The 22,020-nt window shown below is 55.3% G+C and overlaps 1 protein-coding gene across 2 annotated transcripts in view; it reads right to left on the minus strand.

The window, feature by feature from the left end:
- MARK4 (microtubule affinity regulating kinase 4) overlaps window positions 1-18,048 on the minus strand; it is a 30,042-nt gene extending 11,994 nt beyond the window's left edge. Inside the window, exons 1-12 of one of the 2 annotated variants that reach the window (XM_077848531.1) lie at window positions 17,787-18,048; window positions 13,181-13,381; window positions 10,508-10,561; window positions 10,355-10,403; window positions 9,576-9,641; window positions 9,429-9,499; window positions 8,292-8,348; window positions 5,586-5,822; window positions 2,820-2,939; window positions 2,272-2,371; window positions 974-1,083; window positions 708-867 (exon numbers count right to left, since the gene is read on the minus strand). In XM_077848531.1, coding sequence (XP_077704657.1) covers window positions 708-867; window positions 974-1,083; window positions 2,272-2,371; window positions 2,820-2,939; window positions 5,586-5,822; window positions 8,292-8,348; window positions 9,429-9,499; window positions 9,576-9,641; window positions 10,355-10,403; window positions 10,508-10,561; window positions 13,181-13,381; window positions 17,787-17,837 — 1,276 coding nt within the window. In that variant the 5' untranslated portion in view covers window positions 17,838-18,048. The remainder of the gene's footprint in view (window positions 1-707; window positions 868-973; window positions 1,084-2,271; window positions 2,372-2,819; window positions 2,940-5,585; window positions 5,823-8,291; window positions 8,349-9,428; window positions 9,500-9,575; window positions 9,642-10,354; window positions 10,404-10,507; window positions 10,562-13,180; window positions 13,382-17,786) is intronic. The other variant, XM_077848532.1, reaches the window with a different exon arrangement.
- Window positions 18,049-22,020: the final 3,972 nt, after the last annotated feature.

Here is a 22,020-nt window from a genome sequence, read left to right on the forward strand (position 1 = left end):
GGTGAATTATACGGTATATGAGTTATATCTCAAAAGAGCTATTGCAAGAATAGGTGGGAGGGTTCACCTTTGAGGAGGGTGTGGGTGAGAGACCTCTTGGACGTTTCCATGCCTCATCTGTGGTGGTGGTGATGGGGTCTGTTTTCTGTGGGTGATGAGATCTCTTTCAGTTACAGAATGTGGGGTACAACTAGGTGTCTGCCCAGCCCCTTTCCACTAGGAAGGGCCTCTCCACATTTCAGTGTGGAGGAGAGCCAGAGGGCAGGCTCTCAGCAGCCACTTTGTGCAACGTGTCCTGATCACAGTGGCTTAATCCCAAGTGGACCCTGACGTGAGTGCTCTATCCCTGATAAGTGGACCAAAGGGATTCCAGCTATCATTTGGGCTGGTCTCTAACACAGAGAGATTGGGAAAAAGATAACATGAAATAAGTAAGAGAAAGGGAAAACCAGGGGAATAGAGAGGAAGCAAGAAACAGCATCTGCTCTGGCTGCTCTTCCAGTTTCTAATCCCTTCCTGATCCTGTGTGTTCCCACCTCCAGGTCCCCTATAATGTCTCTGCATCTTTATGCAAAATTCCTCCCTTCTCTGCAGCTGGCTCGAGCAGAGGTTTCCATTGCCTGTCAGCCAGACAACCCCAATGTATGGCAGGTCTGAAGCCTCGGGGCCCAGGATGGCGTGTGAAGGCATGTGGGGGCCATACTCACAGAAGTCGCTATGCCTGCGCTGGCGGTGGTAGGTGGAGGAGGAACTCCGCTGTCCTTTGCTGTGGCTGGTGCCTTTGCTGGAGCCTGTTCCATTGGTGGTGTCGCTGGGCGCCCGCACCCGTGCCAGGGCCAGCCCCGGGGTGCCCCGGTCCCCACCCTCCTGCAGGAGGATGACAGATGAGGAGGCTCAGCCTCTATCCCCTCTGCCCCAGAAGTCCCTCCACCCCGGGCATCGCGCATCCCAAATGCCCCTGGCGCCTTCTGACCTCAGTCTTCCTGCCCAGCAGGAGGTAGGTGGCGGTCACTTCGTTGTACTTCTGGCTGGTCAAGGCCTCTTTGATTTCTTCCCGCGTGTAGCCCATACCCACCATCACCTCTGGGAGAGGGGGATGGAGAGGAGGTTCAATCTCTCCAGACCCTTCCCTTCCACTCGTTTCTGTGTCATATAGCAATGCCTGCTCTTTGGCCTCTTTAGTATCCATTCCTCTTTTCTACCAGCAGCACCCTGATTTCCTTGCAAGATCTCTTTCCAGCTCAGATCACCTGGCTGACTCCTGCCCGCACTGAGCCCCACGGGCAGGTATATAACCCAGGTCTGATCAAATAGAGTATTCCATCCCCAAGGCCACACTGATTGGTTCAGGGGTAGCCAATGGGCACCAGCCTAGAGCTTCTATCGGAACATTTAGGGAAGTGGCTCCTCTTCTTGTTGGGATGTCCAGGCCACTAGGATATGTAGTTGCCAGCGTGTTCCTGTGGCCAGAGCTGCCTGGGAGAGAAGCCACCACTAAGATTCCCAACGACTGTCTCTGAGCACCTGAATCCAGCTGTGCCTGAAGCCCACATACCCTGGCCTTTATAGTTCTGTGAATGAATCAGTGATGACTGTGAGGTTATAACCATATAAAATTGCTGACATTAACAAGTTTTCACCTAGTTTCAAATGGTCCAGCCTATTATTATTATTGGCATAAGCCCGAACAGCTTGGATTTTCTCTTATGTACAACCACGACAGTCCCGATCAATGCAGCCAGCTCTAATGGTGGCCTTGGAGGGTTACTGGATAGTTCCTAAGGGGCTCTTTCAGGGCTAATGCCTTGGGGAGCAAAGAGTTCAAGGGTTCCAGGCTGGAGGATCTGGGACCAAAGGGTTGGTGGGTGAGGCACATGTCCACATGGGGATTTGCCCCAAACGTGTGCTTTACCAATGACTTAGGCCCAAACACTTCTGGACGTGATCTATGATTTCCTTTTGTGTCTTAATTATCAAAACATTTTACATAGATTAACTCATTTAATATATTCACAACCCTATGATAGGTTCTACGATTGTCCCGTTTTACGGATGAGGAAATAGAAGTACTGAGAGGAGAAGCCACTTGCCCAGGGTCACACAGCTAGAAAAGTGGCAGCACAAGGGTGAGAGCCTAGACTTCTCCGCTCTCCCTAATTGCCTTGCAAATTTCTCTCATGCGCTGACCGGAGGGGCAGGTGCTGGGAACCTCCTATAACCCCTGGCTCCGTGGCACTGAGCAGCTAGGGCACTGCTCTCCCTGACCCTCACCAATTCGCTTGGTGTCCCCGAAATCCTCTTCGGGCTCCGTGTATGGCTTCAGCTCCTCACCCTCATAGCCAATGTTGATCCATTTGTCTTTCATGATTTGCTGCAGGGATTGGGGGGGCAGGATCAGGAAGGGGGAAGACAGGTGTCAGAAGCAATTGAGGAAAATAAGGCCCATGTAGGGCCGCCCGCCCTGCCCCCCACTTCCAAGACCTAACCCCCCAGAATCGAGGGCTTCCTGAGAGCTGGCGCCTCCTCACCCATACCCCTAGTGCCCCTGCCGGAGCCTCCCAATGTCACCTCCCTCCTCCGCATCATCTGGGTCCCCAGCACCCTGTAATCAGCCTAGGAGCTCATTAGCTAATTACTGGCATGGCGGGGAGTGGGCGAAGCTGTTTGGGGGTGGCGTTGAGACGGGCCTAGGAGCCTTTTCCCTGGGGCTGCCTGGCTTCCCTCCCCCTCCCAGCTGGGATCATAAGCAGATGGGACACAGGAGAGGAAAAATGAGGGCAAGAAGGCTGCAATGTGAGGGGTGTGGGGCTGGGGCTTACCTCGAGAGTACAGCGTTTAGCTGGGTTCAGCACCAAAAATCTCCGCAGGATGCTCTCACAGTCTGTTGACATGTAGAAAGGGACCCGGTACTTCCCTCTGAGGACTCGCTCCCGCAGCTCCTGGGGGGGATGGGGTTACTGGAGGCGGGGTCCACCCCACTTCCCCACCCATCACAGATACACACACACAAACACACACACACACACACACACACACACAGCACACACGCTCATCTTTCTCCCAATCCCTTCACAGAAGCAAACAGGTGGCAAAACCCCACCCCTCCCTCCTGACCACAATTCCCCATCTGTAGAATGGGAGCCCTATATGCACCTTCATTCAGAGGAAATCTCGCAGGGCAAGTGACTTCTACAAGGCCCGGTCAGAGGCAAGTCAGCATCCGGGGTCTTAGTCTCCTCCTCTGTACCCAGCGCTCACAGCACCCACTTCACAGGCCGGGGTGTCAGTAAGTTTAAGTCAAGTGCCCAGCACGTGTGTGGCCCAGAGTAAGTGCTACTTCAGTATTAGGTTTATGGAGGGGGAAGAGCGGGGTGTGTGGGGGATCCTGCCCACCCGGCTCCCACCCTCGGATCCCCCATCCCCTAGGCATGCCCGAGACCCTGGCAGTCTCAAAGAATGAGAACTGATTTACATGCAGACTTTTTTTTGTTTTTTTTTTGTAAAGGGCCTTTTATGAGGTGTCCTGCCAAGACAGAGAAAATAAATTCCACTCGCCATGGCATGGCGGACCAGAGAGAGCCCCTCCACCCTCAGGAAATGGAGGGGGACAGGTGATGTGGGTGCGGGGGAGTCTCCGGGTGAAGCTCTGCTCTGGGTGGGGACTGGGGACTGGCCTGGGAGTTCCCTTCCCAGCATTCTCCTAAAAGGGCTAGAAGAGGCATGTGCCCGGGAGCCTCCTGGGTCCACAGAGCAGCCCAACCCGAAGGGTCGTGAATATTTAATAATAATGAGTATCACTTTCGGAGCAGAGCACTCACCCAGGGCCCGGGCAGTGTTCTGAGTCTTTATGTAAGGTACATCTGTGCTCACAACAGAGCTGTGATGCAGGCGATGATGCCCATCTTTCAACAAGGAAACTGAGGCCCAGAGAGGGTAAGTCACCTGTGCTAGGGGTGTGCAGCCAGAAAAATGGCAGGGCCGGGGCTGAAACGCAGGCAGTCCGGCTCCAGAGCCTGTGCTGTATAACCACCACACCACCCTGCCTCTATTACCAGGTAGTGAGAAGCAGCCACTAGGCCATCGACACCTCCACCGGTGCGGATCCCAAGTGTAACGGCCTGGCCAGATGCCAGGTCCCAGAGGTGGGCTTTAGACACCCAGTATGGCTCTAAGTGGATGCTCTTAATGGCCCCATCTTACAGGTGGGGAAACTGGTTCAGAAAGAGGGTATGTGCCCAGGCACTTACAAGGAAATGACAGAGAGGCAACCTGCCCCCAGCTGCCTGTCTTCCTTTGCCCAGAAAGGTTTCGGGGGCCCTGGTGGGGAAGCCAGGAGAGCAGGTGACAAGGGCCTGGGGCAAGTGAACGCCGGCGTGGCCCTCTGAAAAGGTCTCTTGGCTTCATGCTTGGGGCTCAGAGAGATTATTCAGTGATAGTGAGCACTTAGCACACCCCACCTCAGCTACAAGGCCGCTCAGCTGAGGCCTCTGCATAGAAGGGGTTCCCCCTCCTAATATTGAAGTAGCACTTACTCTGGACTCTAGGGACAGAGGGACATCGTGGCTGCCACTAACCCCCACAGGAACAGTAACGATGTGCTGGGACAGACTGATAGGGCCAGAGTGTCCCCACACTAGTGACCAGAGCATTTCCCAAAAGGCCCCACCACGGGTCGTTCGTTCTCGTCCTGTGACCCTACTATAGGCGATGTTTCCCGATAAAAAGGTCAAAGAGGAGAACCCCATGGGACCCTGCCACTCAGTGCACACTTCCCACCCGTTCCGTGTCCCCACCCCACCCCCACCCCCAGCACTGGCCAGTATCTGACATGATACACATTTTGCTTATCTATTTTGTTTTCGGCCCAGCTCTGCTCTTTCCCGGGAGGGCAGGGATTTTTCCGTTTGAAGTGCCGCCCCATGCAAAAGGTTTTCAGTAGGTTCACTGAGTTTTGTAGACCTCACGGGTCAGTTCTAGAACATTTTCGCCCCCCTCCCTCTCTGAAGAAAGCCTGTTCTCCAACTGCCCCCAGCCTGTGGCAACCACTCATCTGCTTCCCATCTCTCTGGATTTGCTTGTTCTGGACATTTCATAGAAATGGAATCACACAATGGGTGGCCTTTTGTGATTGGCTTTTCCCACTTAGCGTGTTCTCTGGGGTCAACTCAACCCATGGGCTGGCATGTTGGAAGGCAGAGATTTTTGTCTCTTTTGTTCATACTGTATCTGCAAAACCTAGAACAGAACCTGACACCCCCCTGCACCTGATGGCAGGTAATAAATATTTACTGATTGAAAGAGGGATTGAGCTGGGATTTGAACCCAAGCCTGGGCTGCAAAGCCTGGGTACTGGACCCCAACACAGCCCGATCCACTTGGGCTGGCCATGCGACTGACCATGGGGACCTGGGTCCTGCCTCCCCACCCCCGCCGCCTGTCTTGCTATATGACCTCAGGCCAGCCCTGTCCCTCTGGCCCTCTACAAAGCAGGTGTAGGAAGAGAGGTTGGGGGGCCCCGTTTGCAGGGGGGTGCAGAGAGACCCACCCCAGGAGATGAAGAGCTCCATGCCAGCCCCACCCAGCACCTTGAGGTTGTGCCCATCGAAGGGCAGGGAGCCGCTGACGAGGGTGTACAGGATGACGCCGAGGCTCCAGATGTCCACCTCTGGCCCATCATACTTCTTGCCCTGGAACAGCTCTGGCGCAGCATACGGGGGGCTCCCACAGAACGTGTCCAACTTCGAGCCCAGAGTAAACTCGTTGCTGAAGCCAAAGTCAGCGATCTTGATGTTGGCCTCGGCATCCAGCAATAGGTTCTCGGCCTGGGAGAGGGTAGGAGGTGGGTGTGTGTGGTGGACAGGAACACAGGCTCTGGAGCTGCCCCCCCATGGACCTATACTGACTGTGGCCCGGTCCCCCACTCTCTATGTGACCTTGGGCAGTGACTTTATCTGTCTGGGCCTCGGTTTTCTCATCCATAGAAGAGGATAATCATAGCTTCTACCTCATGAGGCCATTTGAGAATTAAGTGAATCCTAAAAGGCCTAGAACAATCTTTCGTTATCCAGCAAGGACCATATAGAACATTGGCCATTATTATGCCATGTGGTCTGCAGAGCTGGGGGTTCTCAGACAATCTCCTGCCCCTTTCTTGAACCTCTGTTTTCTGAGCAGGAAAAGAAAACACGAGCACTGGCTGCTCAAGATTCATAAAAATGAAAAAAAAAAAAGAAATATTTTTAAACATTTTTATAAATGCCATTTCATGAGCGAGGAAACTGAGCCTTAGGGAGACCACCTCATGCCCACAGCAAGAAAGTGGCCCAACCAGGCTCCAAAGGAGGCCTGGCCTCGGGATGCCTGGGTGGCTAAGCGGTTGAGCATCTGCCTTTGGCTCAGGATGTGATCCTGGGGTCCTGGGATTGAGTCCTGCATTGGACTCCCTGCAGGGAGCCTGGCTCTTCCTCTGCCTGTGTCTCTGCCCCTCTCTCTCTCTCTCTCTCTGTAAAATCTTTTTTTTTTTAATTTTTATTTATTTATGATAGTCACACACACAGAGAGAGAGAGAGGCAGAGACATAGGCAGAGGGAGAAGCAGGCTCCATGCACCGGGAGCCCGACCTGGGATTCGATCCCGGGTCTCCAGGATCGCGCCCTGGGCCAAAGGCAGGCGCCAAACCGCTGCGCCACCCAGGGATCCCTCTCTGTGTAAAACCTTAAAAAAAAGAAAAACGGTGGGGGGGCCTGGCCTCCTCATGGCTGGAGCGTGGAAGAAGTCTCCAGCTTCCTGCCTCTTGCAGATCTCGGTATACATACCCACTTTTCAAAGTACTGTCTACATCTGGCCTGTCCCAGCCATTGCCTCTCTGCAGCCAGGCCACCGGCACCTACGGCTTCCTCACGGTCTCCCTACCTCCTGGTTGATTTGGATACCATCCCTCCCACCTACAACCCAACGGGGCAGAGAACCAACAAAGACACATGTTTCAGAGAGTTTCCCCCAACCTCAGTGTAATGGCGTCTCACTCTTGCTCAGGGGTGACACTTCCCTTCCCGGTGTTTGAGGCTCCACAGTCCAGCCTGGGCTGGCCCCCTCTGGGGTGCCCTAAATCAGATCCCCTAAACTCCTTCCAGCCACTTCCAGAACCCTCCACCAGGGGGCGTGCCTCCTCCAGGGGACGGCAGACTCCCAAGCCCCAAGGGGCTTTCTCAGAGGGTGGGTATAGACAAGGCAGAGAGTCTAGAAACTTCTACAGCAATTTGACAGTTGATTTTTATGGCTTTTCTGAATCTAATAATAATAGTTTTTAAAAATTGGTCTTGCGTTTTGGATATCTTTTTTGTTGTTGTTCACTTCATCTTTACTGTACTTCACAAAAGCGTGTATCACAGTGGACTGGGAATTGAAAATATTAAACCTGGTCCTTCACTCTAGATAACCTTGAGAAGACCTTCCGTAAAGCAGAGCGCCTCACACACAGGAGGTGCTCAAGAAATGAGAGTCAAGACAACTCAATTTGAGGGGCACCTGGGTGGCTCAGTGGTTGAGCGTCTGCCTTTGCAGGGGGTGATCCCGGGGTCCCAGGATCAAGTCCCGCACTGGGCTCCCTGCAGGAAGCCTGCTTCTCCTTCTGCCTATGTCTCTGCCTCTCTCTTTGTGTCTCTCATGAATAAATAAAATCTTAAAAAAAAAAAAAAAAAAAAAAGACGACTTGATTGAGCAGGACATGGGTTTCTCTCTCCGGTCTGGGACGAGAAGCCCTGAGACAGGTGGTTCTCTCTGGGTGGGGGGTGTGGAGCAGGGGTCCAGGCTGGCTGGGGTTTGCTTCAGGGGCTCTCTCTCTCTCAAAAATCCTTCCTTCTCAAGTTCAGAGATGCCTGTGATTCTAAGGCCCAGAGGTCATGCGACCCTGTAGCTCTGAAACCTTAGTTCTTGAAGGTTCCTGAGAGATGCCAAGGCTCCAGAGGCTCTGAGAGTGGGTGAGCCCTTTATGGTGTCCTGTGTCCTTGCTCAGCACACACGTACTCGTGTGGGATGTCCTGGGACATTTTGTTTCTTTCTTTCAATTCTCCCCTCCTTCCCCCACCTCCCTACCTGCTCCCCCATCTGCTGGCCTTCCTTGGCCACCAGAGCTTGGGAAAGAGTCAAGGGGCCCTGGATGCTGAGGGAGGAGGATTGGAAGGAAAGAAGGGGAATATGGAGGAGGCCCTAGGGGATCCCCAGGGCTGCTGGAGGTGGGACTGGGGACAAGTGTGGGTGGGTGGTCTGTGGGCTGAAGTCGGGGGGCTCACCTTCAGATCCCTGTGCACGATGTTTTTCTGGTGACAGTAGTGCACAGCCGATACAATCTGGAGGGGAGAGAAGAGAAGCTCAGTCACTTGTGGACCCAAAGCCCTTGGCCTCTCTCAGACCCCAGGAACCTACTCACAACAGAGCCCCAGAGCCCCAGAGCCCCAGGCCTCCCCTAGGCACAGGCCGAGATGCTGGGGCCTGATGTTCTGATTCCATGACAGCGGGGACCCACACAGACACACATGTACACTCAGACACTTGGACACCCTCAGACATCTGCACACCCTCCCAGCAGGGGCACCAGAACCAGAACATCACAACTAGTCCCCTCCCGACTTGCACATCTGGAAACATGCATAAGGACACCATGCAGCTATAGACAGACACTCGGCCCCCACACACCCAGTACGGCCAACCAGGGCATCTGGACAGTCTCGGACCAGCCCCCTGGCTCAAATCCCTTCACCCAGCAGACCTTCACGCCCCTTAGCATGCCCCCGTACCCACACACCTGGGCACCCACACACCTGCATACCCTCTTCCCAACAAACTTACATGCCCACACCTGGGGCTCCTCACACATACACTGGGGCTGCCATATGCTTTTTTTTTTTTTTTTTTTTTAAGATTTTATTTATGTATTTATTTGAGAGAGAGAGACGACGAGCAGGGAGAGAGGGAAAAGCAGACTCCTCGGAGCTCAATCCCAGGACCCCGAGATCATGATCTGAGCTGTAGGCAGATGCTCAACCACTGAGCCACCCAGGTGCCCCTGCCATATGCACATCTACACTGCACATCTGTATCTGGGCACCCACATACCTACTTCCCACACGCCTCATCCGCACTGCTGTGCTCACACGCTACAGTACCCTGGCCCCCACGCGCCCGAGCCCCACTCCTACACATGGGCCTGCCCTTGCACCCACCTGTCCGGACACCCTCACACCTGCATCAGGGCAGCCTCTCACACCTGGGCATCTGCATGCTCACAGACACCCAGCTCTCCATCTTCACTCCCACCCAGACTTAAGCCCCTAGGTCACTGGACAGCACAGACCCCCCCCTCCCCCGAGCACCCAGGCCCTCCTCCCACCTGGGGATGGAGGTGCCGCCCCCAACCCTGCCCCCCTCACCTGTCGGAACTTGGCTCGAGCTTCCTTCTCCTTCATGCGGCCGTGGGACACGAGGTAGTCAAACACTTCTCCTGCAGGGTAGATGCCAAGTGGGGTGAGCAAGGGGTGTGGGGGGCGCAGGGGGCAGGGCGGGGAGGGAAGCCTCACCGGCACTTGCGTATTCCATCACCAGGTACAGCGTCTTCTCCGTCTCGATCACTTCGAAGAGCTTCACTGCAAGGATCCGGGGAGAGCAGGGTTATGTGGGGAAAAGACCCCCCCCAGCTCCACCCACATTCTAACTCTGCGTGTGCAGAACACCCCTTATTCCAGACTGTTCAATGGCTCCCTACGGATGGCAAGATTTTTCAAAATCCTCAGCCCTACGTCACCACCTTTCCTACTTTCTCTCTCACAAGAAAGTCGGCTCTGTGAGGCTGAGATTTGTGTCTGCTTTCTTCCCTGCTTATGCCAGAGGCCAGATGTCCCCAGCATCTGGCATAAAGCGGCCACTCAATAAACACTTCCCGAGTGAACAAACCTACGGATGGATAAATGCTGTGGCCACATCCGGCTTCTCTACATAAAGATCCCCGTCTCCCCCCTGCCTCATAACAATGACAGTGCTTGCTCCTGATGACAGTCATCAGACCAGCTGCCCCCCACCTTAGCTCTAAATGGAGGGTTTCGAATGCTCGATCTTATCCAACCCCCATGATGACCTTGAAGTAGGCCCTCTTATCAGCCCCACTCCAGAGGAGGAAACAGAGGCTCAGAGAGGTTAAGTGACTTGCCCAAGGTCACACAGCCAGTGAGCAGCGATATACAGCTAAGAGAAAACAGGTCTTTCTAACTGTTAAAGCTGCCGGTTCTTCTATCCCCCAGCTCTCTCCTCTGCTGAGTGCCCCACTTGGTAGTCTCTGAGCCCACACTCTTCCCCTCCTCACCGATGTTGGGGTGGTTTAGGCCCTTCATGATGCGGACTTCTCGGAACAGCTGGGCATGGCCAGAAAAGAAGAAAGAGAAAGATGAGGGTGGGCGGTTTCAGTGACCCTCTTCCCCACCTTGGCCCCACCTTGCTCCCTCTCCCGAAGCCTCACTTTCTGCAGGCTGCTGGGGTTCAGCTGGGTTTTGTCAATGATCTTGATGGCGACCTGGAGGTAGAAGGAAGGCATAAAAGATCAAGGTGCCAAGGGCTTGAGTTGGGGAAGGATCCCCAACCCAGATTGCCCCCCTCACAGAAAGCCCTCCATCAGGGCCTCAGGACCTTTGCATATACTGTTCCCACTGTGTTCAGTGCTCGCTGACTTCTATAGGGAAATATCCCTTATCCTGCAGCGTGGCCTGGGTGGGACTGCTCCAAAGGCCTGTGTGAATGTGTGGGACAGTGACTGAGACCTTTCAGGGGGGCCCCTCTGTGAGAGCCCTCAGACCATTCGCCCAGCACATCTCCTTTGTTTTGAACATGTGAACTGTGAAACAATAAATAATAACCATAGCTAACATTTTCCGAGGAGTCACCCACCTGGCCTCAGTCTGGGTGCTTTACAAGGGAGAACTCTTTCAATCCTCACAATAGTGCTAGTATTATCCCCATTTTACAAACTGGGAAACTGAGGCACAGAGCTGTTAAGTCAGTTGGCCAGGGTTCCATGGCTAGTAAGTTCCTGGGCTGGGATTTTAACATATGTAGCCTGATCAAGTTTACTTCTTGAATACTTAAGAAAATAGAATTTATTGATTATATTTAATTTTTAAAAATTTTTAAAAAGATTTTATTTATTAAAAAAATATTTCATTTATTCATGAGAGACACAGAGAACGAGGCAGAGACACAGGCAGAAGGAGAAGCAGGCTCCCTGTGGGGAGCCCGATGTGGGACTCGGACTCGAACCCAGGACCCCGGGGCCCCGACCTGAGCCGAAGGCACATGCTCAATCACTGAACCACCCAGGTGCCCCAATTTTTTTTTAAGTAATTTCTACAGCCAACGTGGGGCTTGAACTTCAGACCCCAAGATGAAGAGCCACATGCTCTTCCAATTGAGCCAGCCGCCCCTAGTTTTAAAAGAGCTGTGAGGCAGTCACCATGCGGGAACAATCAGAAAGTTCATGAACTCTCCTCTCTGTTTGTCTTGCGGCATGGTTTAAGTTTTTATTTTGAATCGCACTTTGGGGCAGAGCCGCAGAAATTTTTCAGTAATGAGGGGCTGTTTAAAGTCTTGACTCAGCCCTAGGTCTACAGCTTTCCCAGAGGTTTTGGGGGCGACCCCCAGTCACCCCCAGATTCCCTGGATTACAGAATCCTTCACTTGGGAGGCCCTGTTTCCTTAGAAGCTGGTCCTCTAGGAAGCCCCTGGAATCATGTTCAAGTTCCACACAAAGGGAATGACACGTTCTTCGTGCAGGAGAGGGTCTGTTAGCGTTCCTCATATCCTCGCGAACAGGTTTTTAATTTTGTCAAGCATTTTTTATGCCAGTATTGAGACGATCATATGGTTTCTCTCCTTGAATCTGTGAATGTGCTGAAGTACATGAATAAATTGTCAATTTGAAAAGAACTGTGCATTCCTGGGATGAACCCAGCTTTGTCATCACATGGCTTTCTTTCACTGATGTGCTGGGTCTCTTTACTAATATCTTGCTTCAGATTTTTGTACCTATGTTCCCATGTATGACCGGCCCAAAATTGCATTCGTATCTAGTTTTGACATATTGGTCATCGTCCAGCTAGCATTTAAAATCAGCTGGGCAGTGGAACCCTCTTTCCTTAGTCTCTGGAAGTACTGGCATAAAATTGGAACGTTTGGTGGAATACGCCCATAAAACCATAGGGGCCTGGTGTCTTTTGTGTGTCTGGGGTAATGGCGTGTGGGCAGGAGAGAGTTCATCCAGGGCAAGAGAAATCGCTCCAGCCACAGCCTCTAAAATTAAAGGGGAACAGAGTAGCCATACCCTCCCCCCAGGTGGGAGTGAGAGGCTTCCTATCTAGGTTACAAGGTCTGTGTGGGCGCTTCTGCTCTAATGTTGCCATCCTCCGAACACATGCCCATTCTGGGGGGGGGGGGAGGCGGGGAGAATGGGACTGTGGGTAACTGAGAACTCCAGGGAGATCGTGCTGTCATCTCATGAAGATCGCTGCAAGATCGGATGGAACCAAAATCCACCCCTGCAACAGGCAGGTGGTCCAGGTTTAGACACAAAAGCTGCGCGAATTCTTAGAAATACAACACACGGCTCTGCCGGCGATCTGAGAGTTCCCGACAATTCCGGGGACAATGAGAGATATTTGACGAGCCCTGGCCACTCATGTGCCGTCATCCCTGTTTGAAGGTGGGGAAAGTTTACTCCAGAGCGGATGTTCTTTACCACCACTTTACACTCCTACATCTTTTTTTTTTTTTTTTTTTTTTTTAAAGCTCTAGGCCCAACGTGGGGCTTGAACTCAAGACCCGGAGATCATGTTCTACCGACGGGGCCAGCCAAGCACCCCACCCACGTCGTTTTTATTACTTAGCCTTTACCACGGGCCAAGTCTTGGGCAAATACGGACCTCATCTACATTTAATTCCCACGGTAGTCCGTCCAATTCTACTTGGATTGTTCTGGACAAACCTGAGATGTCCTGACCTGTCCCGGGGAGAGTCAGGGACTTACCTGAGGTCACAAAGCAAAGCGATGGCGAAGTCTGACCTCGCCCCACCTCCCACCACGTCGGCGCTGGCACTGGGATGGCAGGACTGGGCCCTGCGCCCCGCCCATCCCCCCACTCACCTCGCGGCCCGTGAGGATGTGCCGGGCCAGCTTGACTTTGGCGAAGTTGCCCTTCCCGATGGTTCTCAGCAGGCGGTAGTTGCCCACGTGGGGCTGCTCCTCGGGACAGGAGGCGATGGAGTTCCGGCAGCGGGCACCCAGGGAGCGGCTGGACCAGGATGGCCCTTTGTCTGAGGAGCGGCCACTGCCCAAGGTGCCATGCTGGACAGGGGAGACGGAGCGTGAGCGGTGGCCAGCGCCCGTCCCATCCCGCCCTCGAGGTGGCTCCCATGGGTGGGTGGTCCACTCCAGCCACGGCCACCAGCCCCTTCACGGTCCTTCTCAAACCCAGGCCACAGAGAAGCAAGCTGCTTTCGGGGGTCCCCCCATTCCTTTCTACAAAAAGACGCCTCCAAGAACAAAAAACGCTGGGGATCCCCCAACTGGGCAGCATCCGAGGTCCCAGACATCAGGCCTCCTCCTTGCGCCCCCCAGTACCCCCAGCATTTGGTCTACCCCCCAACCTCCTTTTCCATGTGCTGGGACCACAGCATTTTATTCCAAATGCTGCAGCCCTCACTTCCAATCCGTGTCCTCGATCTGGGTTCAAGCCCCAGGTCTCTCTCAGGGCTCCCAGCATCCTGGGTCACCCATCACCTCCCCGTCTAGGCGGCCCAATTACCCTCTGAACCCCAAGAGCAGCATCTCATTCCCAGCTTACTGCCTCTAACATTGCCCCCCAATTCTTACTGCCCCAAATTCGACTTCACACACTGTAATCAAGACTCTTTCATTTCGCCCGGACCTTCTGGCCCCATACCGCTACCTTCCTCCTGTGGAAAACACTGCTGCCTCCCCCGTGGCCCCCCACCACCTGCGAACCGCTGTGGCTCCCACGCCAGCGCTCCCATCTGTCCCCGATGTTCTGTTCCTGCCGTCCTGTCCCTCCTGGGCCTCTCTCCCCCGCAGGTCACTGCCTGCTCCAGGCTGCCCTGTCCTGATTGTGAGCTCCAGGGACTGTGCCTCCCTTTCAGCACTGGGGCCCAGGTGCAGGCGGCCGAGGGGAGCCACAGGTCCCAGCCAAGGTGGCTCTGTGCTGCACCCCTGCCTGTGCCCTTCCCAGGGCCAGGGTGGGAAGCAGGAGGGCGAGGGGAGCTGAGGAGGAGGAAGGCCAGGTAGGCAACAGGGAATCTGCACGGCTACTTAGCACGGATGAATCGATCCGGTCATCATCCCCATCTTAAGGTAAGGAAACTGAGGCCCAGAGCTGGGCAAAGTTTACGCCAGAGTTGCTGTCCTTCACCCTCACCATATCACACTGACTCACACTCCTACATGTTTGCATTACGCTGCTTGTACTACGGGCCAAGGCCTGGGCTAGTAAGCGCCTCATCTGCATTTAATTCCCACGGGAGCCCACGGAGGGTGGTGCCTACATCCTCATACTCCAGAGGAGAAACTGAGGCTTGGACAGGGAAAGGGGACCCTGTCAAGGTCACACGGTTCACCCACAAGACACAGAAGGACCACCGGCACCACGGAAGCCCTGACCACATGCCGGCTGCCTACTGTGCCCTCGCCTGAGGCCTCCCTCGTGGGTCCCGGTTACTATCCACATTCTCTAGACAGGGGCCCCTGAGGCTGAGGCAGGGTGAGTGCCTCGGCCAAGGTCACAGGGCAAAGAAGCAGTGCCAGGGATTGATTAGGCTTGCTGGATCCTGAGTGCTGAGCTCTTTCCCACATCCCACTGGGCTGCTCCTAGTCCCAGGTCTCCTCCCAGGGGAGGGAGGGTGGGAAGGGAGGTGGAGATCCCAGCTGATAAGGCCCCTGATCTCCACAGAGATAAGGGCTTGGAGAAGAATCCCCATCAGGTGGCACCAGGGGAGCAGACTGGGGATGGGCTAGCACCCCACCGAGAGCGGCCTGCCTGTGGGATCCCTGCAAAGGGCGCTGGGGCAGTGGGTGACGGAGCCCCCCAGAGCCGGGGGCGGGAGCTAAAATTGGCCGGCACCACCAGCTGGCCCGGCTCCCTCCCGCCAGCCCGGCTGGCGCCCCAACACCCGGGCCTGTTGCTAGGGAACTTCCAGAGAGGCCAGGGCGGTGGCCCCCACCCCCCCCAACCCTGGGTGGGGGAGCATGACCCCACATGGCTGTCGGCCTGGTAACCTGGTGGCAGGGGAGGAGCCTGCGACCTCCAATTCCAGAGGGAGAGGTAAGTCCCAGCCAGGACCCACAAACAGGACTTACACACTAGTTGTGAGGAGAGGAGATAAGAGGAGAGGAGGGGAATAGTCCTCCTCGAATGCCCACCAGGTGCGAATCTGGACCACAAAAGGGGAGGGAGTGCTCGGATGAGCCCCATTTTACAGATGCGGAAACCGAGGTTCATGGAGGTGACGTCACCTGCCTGAGGTCACGCAGCTAGGGAGGGATAGAAACTGGATTTGAACCCATGCTTGTCTGAATAATCAAAGCAATAATAATAGCGCGGCTACTTGTGCACCTTACTCACATAATCTCCTTGGCTCCTTAAAACATGCCTAACAGGGAGGTGCTACCATCAACCCCATTTTGAGATAAACTGAGGCTCGGAGCAGGGAGGGGATCTGCAAGCTCCCGCAACAACCGATGATGACAGCCCCAGGTGGAGAATGCACGGGCCGGGCCGTCTGACTCATATCTATAGTCACAATAGCAGCCGACATGTGCGGAGCCCGTCCTAGGTACCAGGCTTCACCCGTGTCATCTCGAGTAATCCTCTCCTCGAGGGACTCAAGGGATCGTCCCCATTTTTCAGAGCAGGAAACTGAGGCTTAGAAAGGGAAGAACCGGTAGTCTGAGGACACAATGCAAACCGGCTGGCAGAGAGAACCAGCATTTGAACCGGGGCCCGTGGGCTCCCTGGCACTTCCTGAGTGATTTGGGGGAAGGGTGGGTATCTCACTGGAGACTCCAAATCAAAGTCTGGTCTATAGTCTGTGGGCTGAGGCGGCGGTGGGGATCTCTGTGAGGGAGGGTCTTGCAGGATGAAGGGATGGAGCTAAGGCTCTCTGATGGGGATGTGGACTGAGGGTGGCTGGGGGGGGGGGGTGGCGGTCCAGGGACTTGGCAGGGGCTGAAGGGGAAAGGGACAGTGACCCCACCTAGGGAGGAGGCTGGCACTGGTTGGTGGGAGGCTCTTTAGAAGGGTTGAGAGTAATCAGAAACTGGGGAGATGGGGAGGGAGGCGTCTCTTAGGCTTGTTCTGGGCTGTGGTATAGGGACAGGGGGCCTGGGAATAGTGGGAAGGATTAAAGCCATCGGGCAGTGGAACTCAGACACCAAGGAAACTCCTAGAAGATAAAGAAAGGGGTTTCTAGGAGTTTCTAGTCTTTGGAAGTGGAGAAAGGTCCAGGAGCATGCAAATCCTGGAGAAGGGGCTTTTTGGCCAAGGGGCAGCCCAGAAGAATAAAGCCTGAGCCTTGTGGAGGTCAAAAAGACCTAGAAACTTGGGGAGGAGGTTTCCTGCAGACAGATCCCAAGAGAAGAGGGTTTACAACCAGGGCAAGACCACAGGCTTCGAGTGCAGGAGTCTTCTAAAGAAGGATTTGGGGCCCAGCCCTGTGAGTTGGGAGAGGCCTCCAAAGCTGAGGAGGGGGCTTCCCTGGGAGGCCAGACCCCCTGCAAGGAAGGAGGAGGCCCTGGGACAGAACAGATGGGGGCCTGGAGATTAGGGGAAGAGGTGGTGCCCTGGGAGGGAACTCCTGGCCTAGGAGGTGATCAAGGGGTTGGGGACTTGGGGAGGGGGCTTGCCTGAACCTGAGCAGTTGATACAGGGAGGATGAGGCCTGGAGTCAGACTAGTCCATAGTCCAGGGCCTAGAAATCCCAGACTAGGCTAGGAGCCTGGACGCTGGAGGCCAAGGCTGCTTGGGAAAAGAGCCCAGGGAGGGTCTGGGGCGCACGAGGAGGGGGGGACCTGGGGTGCTGGGAATCCAGGGACAGGGCTGCTTGGAAGACAGAGACCAGGCCTGGGAGTGGAGAGACCTTGAACAAGCCAGAAAGGGCCCTGGGCCCAGGAAAAGGTGGAAACCGGCTTCCTGTGAGGGGGTGCCCACAGGATCCGGGAGGATCCAGAGGGGCGGAGGGCTGAGAATAAGAGGGGGGCTCCTGGGGAGCCCGGCACCCACATCCAGATGGGGAAGGCCGGCGCCAGAGGCGGGACTGGGCCAGGCCTTCCTGGGAGAGGGCCAGGGCCGGGCCTCCGGGTCAGGAGCCCTGCAAATCCGGGAGGGGGCGAGTTGTCGGATGCGGGCGGCCAGGAGGGGAAGGGGCTTCAGAACACGCCGGGGAAGGGAGGGGCTCCTGGAAGGCAGAGGAGGGGGCTTCCTGGAGGGAAGGGACCCGAGCGGAAGCGGTCTGCAGAGGGACAAGAGAGGGGTCCCGAGAGAGGGGCGCCCCCAGGGGTCGGGCTGGGCTGGAGTGGGGGAGGGTCGAGAGGCCTGGAGTCCGGGCGGGGGTCGGGAGGTGGCCAGCGGGGCCGGGCGCGGCGAACCAAGGTAGGGGCGCGCGCGGCGAGGGGCACCCCAGGCGAGGGGCTCGGCGGCTGAACCCGACCGGCGCTCCCCAAGGGGCCGGGCCCCACTCACCGTGTCCGAGTTCCGATCGTTGCCCGGGGCCAGCGCCGTCCGCGAAGACATTTTCTCCGGGTCCCGGGGGACTGGGCGGCCGGGTGGGGGGGGCGGGGGTCCCGGGGTCCCCTCTCTTCCCCTCCCCCCCCGCTGGCCTGGGGACGCGAGCTCAAAAGCTGGGCGCCGTGCACACCGGGGTTCGCGCCGCGGGAGAGGGGGCAGGGCGGGGAAGGGAAGGGGACGCCGAGGGTCCTAGTGGCCCCGTGCAGCGGGGGCCCGGGGCGCCATGGGGGCGGCGGGCGGGCGGGCGGGCGGGGGCCGGGGAGGGGGCGCGGAGCCGGCCCGGGCGGCGGCGGAGGGAGGCGGTGGAGGGGCCGGGGAGGAAGGGACGTCAGGGGGAGGGGCGGGCAGGGCGGGGCCGCCGAGACCCCGCCCCCCGCCGCCGGCCCTTAAAGGCGCAGGCCCGGGCTAGCCGGGGGCTCCGGGGGCGGAGGCAGGTCCCGGCGCGCCGGTGGCGAGCGAGTTCGCACAGGAGAGAAGCGACTCACCGGAAGGGAAGGGGAGAGGAGCCCCGGGGCAGAGCGCCAGAGACGCAGGGAACGGTCCTGAGAGACGCAGAGATAGAGAGACAAAGAGACCCCAGGAGAGAGGGACAGGGGTAGGCAGAAACCCAGACACACAAAGAGATGTAAAGGGAGCCAAAAGATCGGAGCGACAGTGAGAGAGAGAAAGAAGAAAGAGGGAGAAAAGGCAGGGAGAGAGCCGCACACAAAGAGACAGGGATTCAGAGAGAACAGAGACGCAGAGAGCGACGAAGACCCAGACCCGCACACGGAGACGGAGGGAGAAGCAAAAAGAGACAAAGAGATCCAGAGACTCGGAGACCTGGGAAGAGAATGGGGACAGAGGCCGGGAAGCCCCCAGGGACGCGAACCAGGTGGCCGGCGCTGTCCACTTGCTCCCTCCCAGCGCGTCCCCTCTCGGGCCCAGGGGCCCAGGAAGTTCTGGGGAGCGTAGGGCTCAGGGTCCCGGGGGCATGGTGGGCTAAGCAGAGCCTCTGCCCCAGGCTGAGCACCGTCTCCAGCACGGCTGCCTCCCACCTCCCAGAAAACTCCAGAGCCCGGGGTTGTGGCTGCAGCTCCTCTCCTGCGCACCCCAGCTGGGGTCTGAGGACTCTCCCTATGGCTCTGGGACTCAGGGGGGACCTCAGTTTCCCAATCTATAAAGCGAGGGGGAGGATCTACATGTTGCCTTCCCTGGCAGGGCTGCAGCAGGTGCCAAAGAGCCCTGTGTAAGTATTCACCTGCAGGGGCGCAGCTGCTGTCTGGATGGGCAAACTGAAACCAGAGAGGGCATGCTTGGCTCAGGTCATCCAGCCCTGTGGGCACCACCCATGCCCTCCAGACCGGGGTGGGATGAGAGAAAGAGGGGCATTGCATAGCCCTGGCCCCAGAATCTGGCCCTTGGGCGGGGTCCATGCCCAGCCCCTGTCTATCTGACCATCTTCTCGCCTCAGTTTCTCTTTCTAAAGTAGGGGTGTGGTGCTAACAGCAGCGTGTTGGAGTCAGCTCGAGTGAGCTGATTGTTAAAGTCTCAGGAATTTTGGAACTGGTTGTTAAACAGGCATTATAAAAAATTAAATTATGCAAACACATAATTAAATAAATTCTGTTTAAAACAAAGGTAATAAATACTCATCACAGCCTAATTATTTTTACTACATTTTACTATTATCTGTGATCCTAAGGTTATTTACACCTATTGAATGTTCATAATGACACAACTGTATAATGTGCTTCTGTGCGTCTCTCACCCCCCAAGTCCCCCAGCCCCTGAAACGCTTTCAGTGACATCACGGTGGCTTGGCATCACTGAATTCAAGCTTGAATCAGCCAGTGCAGGAATATTTATTTACACCATGGAAATTGACAAACGCCACAAATCAAGGTTCCCCCCCCCCCACCCACCCACCCAGAGCTGGTTGTTAAACATTTATCAGCATGTCACTGGCTGATACTATCAGCTACACAGACTCACAGAGGCTTCCTTTGTGCCAGGCTCTGAGCACTTTATCCTTTCTGCCACCCTGTGAGGCTGGACCATCATCATTAGCCCGACTTACACAGGAGGAAACAGAGCCAGAGAATTAAAAAAAAAAAAAAAAATCACATGCTGAAGGTCACATGGCTGGTGAGTGGTGGGACGGGATTTGAAACCAAGTGCCTCCAAATTCTGGAACTTGGGCTCTTAACCGCTGTGGCTTCCTGTCCCCGAAAAATAATAGCAGCCTCAGTCAGCAGTAAGTTAATGAGACAATAAACGTAAATGCTTCGCCTGTGAACAGATTAGAACTTCATAAGTGGATGACATTACTATTATTACTCAGCAGATGGGGCCCAAGGCGTCTCAGGGACGGTGGGATGCAGAGAAGGAGGACTTCAGGCTGGTGTTCTAAAGTTTTGAGATCTCAAGGGCTCTGCAGGATGAGGGGTGGGGTCTTGGGGATGGGTTGGGGGAGCTGAGTCACTCCTCTCAGGCTTAGCACGGAGGGCTGCACTTCTCCCAGACACCACTCGGGGGCAGCAGATCACCTCCCTACAACACACCTGCCCACCACACCTCAGGCCCCACCCTGGCTCCGCTGACCCCAATACTGTGCCCACCCCACTTCCCAGATGCAGGGACTGAGGTTAAATGAGGCTACAAAATGATGAACCTTAAAGTCAGTATGCTTAGCAAAAGTAGCCTGACACAAAAGACCACTTATGGTTTGATTCCTTTTATATGGGACGTCCCCAAATAGAGAAATCCACGGAACTGGGAACACAGGGTATTGGGAAAAGGCTGCTAACGGGTTACGGGTTTCTTTTTGAGGTGATGAAAATGTTCTGGAATTAGATAGTGGCGACACTTGCTGCATCTTGTGAATATACTTAAAACCACTGAATCCTGCATCTTAAAAGGGTGAATTTTAGGGGTGCCTGGGTGGCTCAGTCGGTTAAGCAACCCACTCTTGATTTCAGCTCAGGTCATGATGTCAGGGTTGTAAGATTGAGCCTTGTGTGGAGCTCCGTGCTGGGTGTGGAGTCATCTGCTTAAGATCTCTGTCTGCCCCCCCCCCCACCACACACACAAAAGGGTGAATTTTATGGCATATGAATTATAACTCAATAAAAAATTAAATTAAAAAAAGAAGGGGAGATCTGATAGCTGTTACAGCCCACACCAGGTCAACTGGTTCCAGCCAGGGGCAACTTGCTTGCTGCCTTCAGATTACCATGGGTCCACGCTGACCTGGCCACACTGACCTGGCGAGGACAAAGCCTTCCCCTCCCTTCTTGGCCACTCAACCACTCATTGTCTGGCAAATCCAACCCTTGATCTGAGGCCTTCAGACCTTGGAATCTTAACCCCTGACCCACTTCTCCCAGCCTAAGTATCTATAAGGCCCTTACTGGGAGTGGGGGAGAAGCAGTGATCCTTGAACCCAGCCCTGACCCTAATCCCACACCAACCCCAACTTGTCTAGGCAAGTGATCCCTTGTCCCAGGCCTAACACCTGTGCCTGAGCCCCTGAAAGCCCACCTAAACCTAAAACTCAGCCTTAAAAATAACCCTAATCCTGCATCTAACTCCACCCAACCCCTAACCCATTCCTAGCCCCCACTTCACCCATCATATACATCCCCAACTTCCAATCTTTAGCTCTAATGTATCCCCATGTGCACATTTGGTTAATAAATCTTTACTGAGCATCTACTATGTGCCAGGCACACATCTAGGAATATAAAGATAAACAAGGTGACCAAAATCGGCTTTGACTTCACATTCCAGTGGGAGACTCAGAAACTCTACAAGGGAGACAGAGAAATCTTATCATTCAAATTGAGGAAGGTGATATAAAGGAATTGACAAATCAGAGCCAGTCCCTGGAGGAGAGAGGGGATGGGGGGTGGGGGAAGAGAGCTTCTGCTGCTCAGGGAAGGTCTCCTTTGAGGAACGGATGCTGGAGCTGAGGCCAGGGCAGTGTCGAAGAGGGGGCCATGCGAGGACCTGGGGACGGGGCGTTTAGGCACCACAATTCCAAAGCCATGACCAGTGTCACCCCCTTTTGGCCTCTAATTCCAGCTTCTGGGCCAGCAGAACCCCCATCCATGTCATTACTCCAGAGCGAGGACCCCGAAGGAGAGCTCTGGGCCCGTATCCAGCGCTGCGTGTCTCCCCAGGGTGCTCAGGATGGTGTTGTCACCTT

This window comes from Canis aureus, chromosome 1 (genome assembly GCF_053574225.1).
Source record: "Canis aureus isolate CA01 chromosome 1, VMU_Caureus_v.1.0, whole genome shotgun sequence".
Classification (NCBI taxonomy): Eukaryota; Metazoa; Chordata; class Mammalia; order Carnivora; family Canidae; genus Canis; species Canis aureus.